The sequence below is a fragment of the Thermobia domestica genome, chromosome 4, assembly GCF_964235325.1.
Source record: "Thermobia domestica chromosome 4, izTheDome1.hap1.1, whole genome shotgun sequence".
Lineage (NCBI taxonomy): Eukaryota > Metazoa > Arthropoda > Insecta > Zygentoma > Lepismatidae > Thermobia > Thermobia domestica.
The window spans coordinates 142,127,228-142,137,438 of NC_137457.1; the positions used below are offsets into that span (position 1 = coordinate 142,127,228).

At 33.6% G+C, this 10,211-nt stretch overlaps 1 protein-coding gene across 2 annotated transcripts in view; it reads right to left on the reverse strand.

The window, feature by feature from the left end:
- LOC145683370 (uncharacterized) overlaps positions 1-9,872 on the reverse strand; it is a 28,413-nt gene extending 18,541 nt beyond the window's left edge. The window contains exons 1-2 of one of the 2 annotated variants that reach the window (XM_081754701.1): positions 9,599-9,872; positions 5,897-6,145 (exon numbers count right to left, since the gene is read on the reverse strand). In XM_081754701.1, the coding sequence (XP_081610827.1) occupies positions 5,897-6,145; positions 9,599-9,806 (457 nt within the window). In that variant the 5' untranslated portion in view covers positions 9,807-9,872. The remainder of the gene's footprint in view (positions 1-5,896; positions 6,146-9,598) is intronic. The other variant, XM_081754700.1, reaches the window with a different exon arrangement.
- Between the last annotated feature and the right edge of the window lie 339 nt (positions 9,873-10,211).

A 10,211-nucleotide genomic window follows, 5' to 3' on the forward strand; every position in this document is an offset into this window, starting at 1 on the left:
ATAGAACTTCCAAAACCATATAACAATCAAATACAATTTCAAAATTATAATAGATCATTGAGGGTACCATTTGCGATATATGCCGATTTTGAATGCTTGTTATGTAAATGGATGTAGACCATAACTTTTCTAAAACTGTGAAGTATCAAAAGCATTTACCAATGAGTTTCTGTTATTACATCAAATACTCAAATGGTGTGTATAAAAGTCCTGTTAGTTATATTGGTTTAGATGCTGCAAAGGTGTTTGTGGAGAAGTTAAAACAAGAAGCAATACAAATAAAGAAAATATATAACAAAAGAGTTGAAATAAATAACCTAACTAAAGATGAGGAAGAGTTATATAATACTTCCAATAGTTGCCATATATGTGAGAAAAACTTGAATGATTTACCACCCGCAATTGAAAAACAAATAAATGTGTTAAATAAGAAAATAAAATTCGCTAAAAATAATGATAGCATGGTTGAAAAATTAGAAGAATGGAAACATGAATTAGGTAAATGTTTGAAAAATATAAATATAAATAAAGCAAAAGTAAGGGATCATGATCATTTAACTGGAAAGTTTAGAGGTGCAGCTCACAGTTATTGTAACTTAAGCTATCGAAATCCTAATTTTATTCCAGTATTTATTCACAATTTAAGTGGTTATGATACTCACCTGTTTGTTAAAGAACTTGCTTATGATAAGAATGAAATAAAACTAATTGCAAATAATGAGGAAAATTATATAACATACTCAAAATATGTGAAGGTTGATAAAAAGAATGGAATTAATTTACGATTTCTAGATTCATTTAGGTTTATGTCAAGGGGTTTAGCAGAACTAGCAAATAACCTTACAAAAGAACAATATAGAGAATGATTTGTTAGATTTAGTAATTAAAGAAGGTGTGTACCCATATGATTATATTGACTCAATTGAAAGATTAGAAGAAACAAAACTACCTTCAAAAGAAATGTTCTTTAATAAACCTACTAACACCCACATCAGTGATGAAGATTACGAGCATGCGAAAAATGTTTGGAAGTCATTCAATATTAAAAATCTAGGTGAATATACAGAACTTTATAACAGGACAGATGTATTAATATTAGCCGATGTATTTGAAAATTTTAGAGATGTGTGTTTAAAGGCATATGGTTTAGATCCTGTTTGGTATTTCACTGCTCCTGGTTTATCGTGGGATTCAATGTTAAAGGTGACTAAAATCGAACTAGAAATGTTAACTGACTATGACAAAATATTAATGATTGAAAAAGGTATAAGAGGTGGAATTTCACAATGTAGTAAGAGGTATGTAAAAGCAAATAATAAGTATATGAAAAGTTATAATATAGATGAACTTTCAAAGTATTTAACTTATCTAGATGCAAATAATTTATATGGATTGGCAATGAGTCAATACATGCCTTACAAAGACTTTAAATGGGTTCAACCTTACATAAACATAATGAATATTCCAGATGATTCAGAAACTGGCTACATATTAGAAGTTGATTTAGAATATCCAGAATACTTACATGATAAACATACAGATCTACCATTAGCTCCAGAAAATATGTGCCCACCAGGATCGAAACAATCAAAATTATTAACAACGCTTTACAATAAAGAAATATATGTTATTCACTATAGAAATTTAAAATTATATATGTCACTTGGAATGATATTAAAGAAAATTCACCGAGTATTGGAGTTCAAGCAATCAAACTGGTTAAAGGAATATATTGATCTAAATACAAATATGAGAACGCAAGCTAAGAATAATTTCGAGAAAGATTTTTACAAGTTAATGAATAATAGTGTATTCGGTAAAACAATGGAAAACATTAGAAATAGGCCATCAATTACTTTAGAATGTGATCCAATGAGGGTGGAAAAGTTAATAGCGAAACCGAACTTTGATTATAGAACAATATTTACTGAAGATTTGTGTGCGATACATATGAAAAAACAAAAATTGATCTTCAACAAACCTATATATGTTGGTATAGGTGTGTTAGATTTATCAAAACTATTAATGTATGACTTCCATTACAACATTATGAAACCTAAATATGATATTGATATAGGCTTATGTTATATGGATACTGATAGTTTTATATATGAAATTAATACAGATGATTTCTACAAAGACTTAAAAGAAATGGTTGATTTATTTGATACAAGTGATTATGGAAAGGATAATCAATATGGAATACCATTAGTAAACAAAAAAGTATTAGGAAAGATGAAGGATGAAAACAATGGTAAAATAATGACATAATTTATTGGGTTAAGATCAAAGATGTATGCCTTTAAAGTTGAAAATAAAGAGAAGAAAAAAGCAAAAGGAATAACAAAATGTGTAGTATCAAAAGAGTTACAATTTGATGATTATAAGCAAACCCTATTCAATGTTGTGAAAACATACAAAAATATAAATCTAATTCGAAGTTGTAAGCATGATGTGTATACCATAGCTGTAAATAAGTTAGCATTAGATTCGAATGATGATAAAAGATATATACTAGAGGGTGGTATAAGTACATTAGCTTGGGGGCATTATAAGATATAATTAAAATGTATTTATGTTTAGTTTAGTTTTAGGTCATATTTAATTAACTTTTATGTATAGTTTAGTTTTAGGTAAAATTTAAAAAACTTTTATGTGAGGTGTAGTTTATTTTTAGGTCATATTTAATTAACTTTAATGTTTAGTTTAGTTTTAAGTCATATTTAATTAACTTTTATGTATAGTTTAGTTTTAGGTCATATTTAATTAACTTTTATGTATAGTTTAGTTTTAGGTCATATTTAATTAACTTTTATGTGTGGTGTAATTTACTTTTAAGTCATATCTAATTAACTTTTATGTATAGTTTAGTTTTAGGTCATATTTAATTAACTTTTATGTATAGTTTAGTTTAGTTTTAGGTCATATTTAATTAACTTTTATGTATAGTTTAGTTTATTTTTAGGTCATATTTAATTAACTTTTATGTGTGGTGTAATTTACTTTTAAGTCATATTTAATTAACTTTTATGTATAGTTTAATTTTAGGTCATATTTAATTAACTTTTATGTATAGTTTAGTTTTAGGTCATATTTAATTAACTTTTATGTATAGTTTAGTTTTAGGTAAAATTTAATTAACTTTTATGTGTGGCGTAGTTGATAGGTGTTAGTGAGTAATAATGTATGTTTAGTTTAGGTAAAATTTATATTTTTTAAGTCATAAAAGTTGTTTTTGTAATTTTATCCTTAGACATAGGCAACCAGTAACGTGTTAGAAAAAATTATAAGAAAATAGAAACTATTTACCGTTTGAATTTTGAAAATCGGTTAATATTTGACGATTTTATAGCAAGTTCAAAATTTCGGATTTTTTTACGGGTTTATTTTTGAGTTTTCGGGAAAATGTTATTCTTTAAAAGAGTCTTAGAATTTTATTCTGATTATGGTAGTATTTTTATTTTTTCGATTTGTTGAAATTTTATGGAGATATTGAAAAAGTGGAAAGTATCCTTTAGGTTATGCAACCATCTATGCATTTTGAAAAATTGGTTATGTTATTAGTATTCATTTGCCGTTTGAATTTTTGAAATCAGTTAATTAGGGACCGAGATATAAAATAATAACGATTTGGGGGGGTGACTATCAGTGTTGCCAACTCACTTTTAACAATTATCATATTTATTAGTAATGGGGTGTATTCATCCCGATATGTTTTAAAGCGATATCTTGAAAAATTAAAATCCTGGAACGTTCCGAAAAAATATATGGAGTTGACAACCCTTATGTGACGTAATCTAACAGCTATTATACAACGTCATCGGTATACAGCTCCATCTCTCACGAGTGCTAGCTAAAAAGTTCTGTTGAAGGAAGAGGCTAATGCATATATATGTATGTTGGTGTGGGAAGAAGGAAAAAGAAAGAGACTATAAATCTCATGTACATATATGATCATGCTTCTCTCAAGCAAACTGAATTGTAAATGTGTGTGTGTCACAAACCTTCTGTGTTGGGTTGTATAAATACAGGCGGCAAAATGATAAATTCGTTATTTTTTATCCGATTTTAATAATTCAAACGGTATTTAAAAGAGTATGTATCAGAGTTTAAAATGCAATTGTTTATTCTTGTTAAATGTTGTTAGATTTAGTAATTTTTTGTTTTTGTAACTAGATTTATTGATTTTTTGGAACCAGATTTAGTGATTTTTGAAGTCTAAACCGGTTATATCCAGATTTTTGTAACTAGATTTAATGATTTCTGAAGTCAAAACCGGTTATAACCAGATTTTTGTAACTAGATTTAGTGATTTTTTGAAGTCAAAACCGGTTATAACCAGATTTTATAACTAGATTTAGTGATTTTTTAAAGTCAAAACCGGTTATAACTAGATTTTGTAACCAGATTTAGTGATTTTGTAACTAGATTTAGTGATTTTGTAACTAGATTTAGTGACTTTTTTGTAACCAGATTTAGTGATTTTTTGTAACTAGATTTAGTGATAGAATGCATTAGAAGTTATTATGAGTAAGATAGAAGTTATTTGAGATGTGATAGAAGTTATTTGGGAAGTAGGGAGTGCGGTAGAAATTATTAGGGGTAGTTTAGAAGTTATTTGGAGGTAGGGGGATGCGCTATTGTTATTAGGGGTGCGCTATTATTATTGATGGTGTGCTAGATTGTTATTGGAAATGATGAGGTGGCGCAGAATCCCCATCCCATCCCTACTCGGAAGAGAATTCCATTTCTCGAATTTAGAACTTAGTGAAGAAAAGTAGTGCTCATTTTTACATCAATTTATTCAATGTTATTAAAATTTCATCTAATTTTATGAAGCCCAGCATATTCAATACACAATGTGATTTCTTATTATTTATTCATCTACCTCTTTGTGTATGGAAATTTTCTAACCACGATTTAATAATTAAGCTAAAGGAGATTTTTACACCTTCATTTACACAAATTAGCCACAAAAACCTTTACCTGTTCAATACTAAAGGAAAATTGTCAACTTTAATGACTGAAGGAGAAAGTTTATATCTAAACAAAAGAAAATAACTTACCTTTATTTTCACTATGAACCTCTTCAATATTGTGATTGTCATTTATATCTTAGATTGGACTACGTTTCTCAACTAATTGTACAACAGCTTTAGAGGTTGATGCTGCATCTTCTAGACAACTATTATCCTCTGCTTCAGCGGATAACTTGACATTTTCTGTGCTACCTGGAAAATAAAGTAGTATTCAATATTCGTAGTTTGAATATATAAATTTGACATTCAATGAGTTTCATATTGCACAGCAATAAAAGGTAATCCCGGTTTTGAGTGATTTTCCTTCTTCAAATTTAACCATACTTCATAGCAAAGAAGTGAAATGAGGGAGTCGGTGGCGAGGGGAGGGAGGGAGACGGTGGTGATGAGAAATTAATGAAATGGTGGATGAAGAAAATGGAAGAAAAGGGAGAATAACGAGAAAACCCACGCACGCGGTGTTTGTCCACCACAAAGCCCAATTTACGCGACCTGGAATCGAACCGGGGACCCCAAGTGCCAAAGGTGAACGCTCTACCACTGAGCCACCGCGACCCCCAAAAAGGAGAATCGGGATACGAAGAAGAATTTTATACAATTCGTCGCAAAATATTGTACACTAAAGGCATTTGTATTCTAGTTTTGCAGTGCGATAAATATTCCCAGAATTCAAGCATCATGCTTGAAGTAGCAGTAGCAATCCCAGGTTAGTGTATATTTTACTATGATATTTGGAACAAGTGATCCTACATTACATTACATAATTATTAAAAAACAGTGTAAACAACAAGTATAATATATATGCCCTTAAAGTGCAGTCGAGAATAAAATGTGAAATAAAGTGATTGAGAACATACCTATGGATGATGGTTGAAACAGACCAAGTGGAGAATCCTGAATGCCGTTATTTTTGCCAAATAACGGATGGCTCGCTAAATCTTCATCTGAATTTATGTTCTCCTCACTGTCAGTCTCGTGAAAATAACGACGAGTTTTCCTACGTTTTCGTGCCTTGAGCTTTCTTTCGTTTTCTGTGTCGGCGGTAGTTGCTAAATCTGAGGTTTCGACTGCAAGTACCTCTTTCTCTCTTGCCTTTCTGTAATTGTCTGAAATTGAAAAAAAAATCAGAGGAAATAAGTTCGTTATTATTTATTTCCAATTAACAGTAAAGTTTTTTTTATATTCCATTAATATGAAATACCACGAATTCATTACTTGAACATCTATGTAACGGAAGGTTATACAGAATTTGGACAGAATAACGTAAACAGTAGTCGGAAACAATACTTAAAATTTCAAGCGTTATTCCACAGCATGTATTGCGATTGGCGAGCATGCTTTTTTGTTATTCGTGTAGACCTCGTTTACCTGTTCTCACTACCAATTATGGACGGTATGATTCTGTGACACTGTGGGAGATTATGATTTTCTCCAAGGAGCATTGTACTCTTGCCTAGAACGATGACTATTCCTTTGAGATAATTTTATAGAGCAACGTCCTTCCTATGGTTCAACCCGATCTGTCTGCCTGTCACATGGTTACTATTTTCACAACATGGTTTACACAGCATCACGATTAACTTTCGCGCCTCCCTAGGGTTCGCGCCAGATTTCAACGTCATCGAGGCATTAAGGTCTGTTTTAGAAAACTTTATTCCGTCTAGTTTTCGTCCACCCTCATCTCTGAAAGAAATGGAGCATACTATTCCAGAGTGCTATTACATATTATTAACCACGAATCAGGATTTGTGTGAATCAATTCTTTGTTTAAACCATGCTATTTTGGCCGCAAAGAGGTGTTTCTCATATATGGTATTTAGGCCTATACTTTTCAGCCTTTCGAGTTGTTTACAATATTCTGTTTCACTATTTACGAAGATGAAAAACCAACTAAGATGACAACGAGAACAATGTAAATACACACATTTAAGGGGAAACGACCCCCTCCCAAGTTTTGTCCGGTAGGAATTTCGAGTCACTTGATTATGATTCGTGATTTCTAACTGTGACGAACGGAAATGATTAGTACGTTGTTGGCTGTGTCCACATGAAGTAAGTAATGCTACTGATCTGGTGTTTATGTTTTTGGCATTTGTTCCGAATCGCCCAGCCAGTTGCACACACACTTTACTGACAAACAGTTAGGTTACAAGATATAGCTGAGCGAGTAAAGGGCGTGAGAGGCCCCGCAGGGCTTTTTTTTACCTTTATTACAATCCGCACAATCACAGACGTGACGCTGCCATGATAAAACCTTTCTATACATTTTTTTTTCGTTTATTGCATTTTCCCACGGTCACGATAGAGCCATGATTGTTTCCGAATCGGTACTGCATCCCACTGAATCGTTTCAAACGATTACGTCGAATTAAAGTTAACAGTTTCGAATGCACTGAATGATGAATACGGACCATTAATTTCTTTATATGAATCTATGTTCCGGATTTGTCATTTACAGCAGTTTTGGAATTGTTAGTTTTGTTTTCGACTGATGGTGTGGAACGGTACACTGAGTAGCAGTACCGGATCCGAAGGCATGGAAGGAGTTGGGTGAGATTCTTTCTTTCTCATGTTAGAAAAATAGAATTAATAATAATAATGTAAATGAAATATATAATGCCCTACGGATCTCACAATACGCTTCAATGATATGCTCTATGAGTTGAAAGGGTGGTTATTGATATATCCCTTTTTATTAGTAAGGTTTTGAGAAACGTGGACCTACAGTTTAAAGTGAAATCTGAACGACCATAGCGCGTACTACTACTACTCCCACCAGGATCCTCCGCTCCAAAGACGCGTGCTTCCAGATTTTCTTTGGGCTCCCCATTCGAAATAATTGATGAAAAATTATAGTTCCTTCACTACTTTTCTTTTTATTGTTTCCTAAATGATTTGCGTTGGGCGACATGAAAATATGTTACTTGACATAGATAAAATTCAAGGAGGCCCATGAGAAGTAATTTTTGAAAATTACTTCTTTTCTTTTTTACGACGCGTACAAATACGGTTCTGAACGTATGGCATAAAAACTAAAATGCGAAACACACAAATCAACTTCTGCTAGGTGGCCATTAAAAAGCACGAATGCTTACTAACTGAAACTGTTTCAAAGCGAAGCTGGAGGGCCCACGCTATAGCTCAGCTCGGGAGTGCATCCGAAGGCCGCAGGCACGTCAACGATGGCAGGTATACGCATAAGCGAGCGTAGTAAAAAGAAGTGGGTTTTGGCAATGATAGAAATCTCAATGGCACTTGTCATGGTTTCATACTAGTAACGCGGGAAGGTTCTAGAAGACTAGTCCCCCAATATAGGTTAGTAGCTAGAATAGTTCCTTTCAGAACCGAAGCTTAATATTGCCGAGCGAGGGACGTCGTTTTCTGTCTTTATTACAGTTGAATGAGAAGGGGGACGTGTTCTAGAACCTTACCTAGCAACGCTCCACTTGTAAACATAAAATGAAGATTAACTGTATACTGTGCAAAAATCCGTTTTCCGTGCAAAACAGCGTCCAATAGAGCCATCTTTCATATGCACTCATTTATTTCATACGTCGTAAACCACTTGTAATGATTTTACACTAGTACCGGTAATTCAACATCTGTACAGCTAAAATACTGGTATATTGCTCTATATTTAATTCTATCGCCTGCAGAAATGATATCTTATAATGCAAAGTATGTATATTTTACCTGTAAACTTTCAAAAATGTGGTGCGCCATAAGTAAACCAGTACCAACACATGTACTAGCCATTATGAATTGGAAGACTTGACACAGAAATTATGTAAGTCATACGTGAATTTAACACTCCACTCGATTTAACATTGGCTTGGGGGCGCGGTGGCTCAGTGGTAGAGCGTTCACCTCCGGTGCTTGGGGTCTGGTTCGATCCCAGCTCGCGCCGTGTGGACTTTGTGGTGGACAAACACCGTGCTCGTGGCCTTCCTCGGGGTTCTCCTGTTTCCTCCCACTTTCTTCACTCCACCATTTCACTCATTTCATTATCACCGTCTGTCTCCTTTAGCCTAACCGGCATAACTGTGGGACGTTAAACTTCAAGATTTCATTTCATTTTTTTAACATTGGCTTTTGGATTCCAAAAATTCTAATTTTGTTTTTACTCGAAGGTACTAGATCTGTTAACATGTCATGAATACAATGTGGCTACCCCAAAATGAAATAGTATTGAGTCGGATATGTCCTTGTACACTCAATACAGTAGCAACAACATAGGTAAACACAATTCGATTTGTCCGGAGTAGTGCAGTGGAACACTGAATAGTGTTCATTCTACACTAGAATTATTCCTTATGTACAAGGGCATATATGTTACCTTAATAATGCAATACATACCGATTCATCCAAAAATCTGATAAAACAAGACGTCTGCCATATACATGGAACATTACAAGACAACTAGAAGTGAAATTACCGCCGGTATCGTTACTGCCTCTTTATATTAAACAGTCTGTGCTTCCGTTTTGTATTGAAAATTTCATCGGAATAAGGACAATAACTATGAATCTATCATAATATATAAAATAAAATATACTTACCGCAGGTGTAAAGCTTCTTTATCTTGTACTGTTTCCAGGATTGCTCAGGATTGAAATGGAAAATCGCATATCGATGAAATGTATTCGAATTTTTACCAGTGGTTGGCCATGCACATTTGTACTCTGTGCCTTGTTCTACAATCCAACAATCTGGTACTGTAGCTAAACTATCATCATCAAAGCAAACAACTGAAAATAGAACGCACATGATGTAATACTTTACATACACGAATGTAATACTCTACATACAAACACAATGTCTTGGAAAATCCCACACGCGGACTGTTATAGACAATTGACAAACGCAAAGCGAATAGATCGAACCGAAGCTTTCGGAACAAGGCGGCAAACCAGACGGCGGTCCGTTGTCCATATATCGCCTCTTAGTCAGAAAAGACCAAACGCTGGGTATCCGCCTTCGGTTCGAATACGAAATCTAGCCACCAAACGCACTAGCGACAGCAGCCCGAATACCGAAACTGATCCGCATTTGCTTACACATTCGAGCGGCCGTGCCGCCGTTGTAGATGGAGGACCGAAAGCGCGTGGCGGCATTTGCTAATGGGGACTAAATCCGACGAACACTACCAACAGCACCTCACTTCGCGACCAC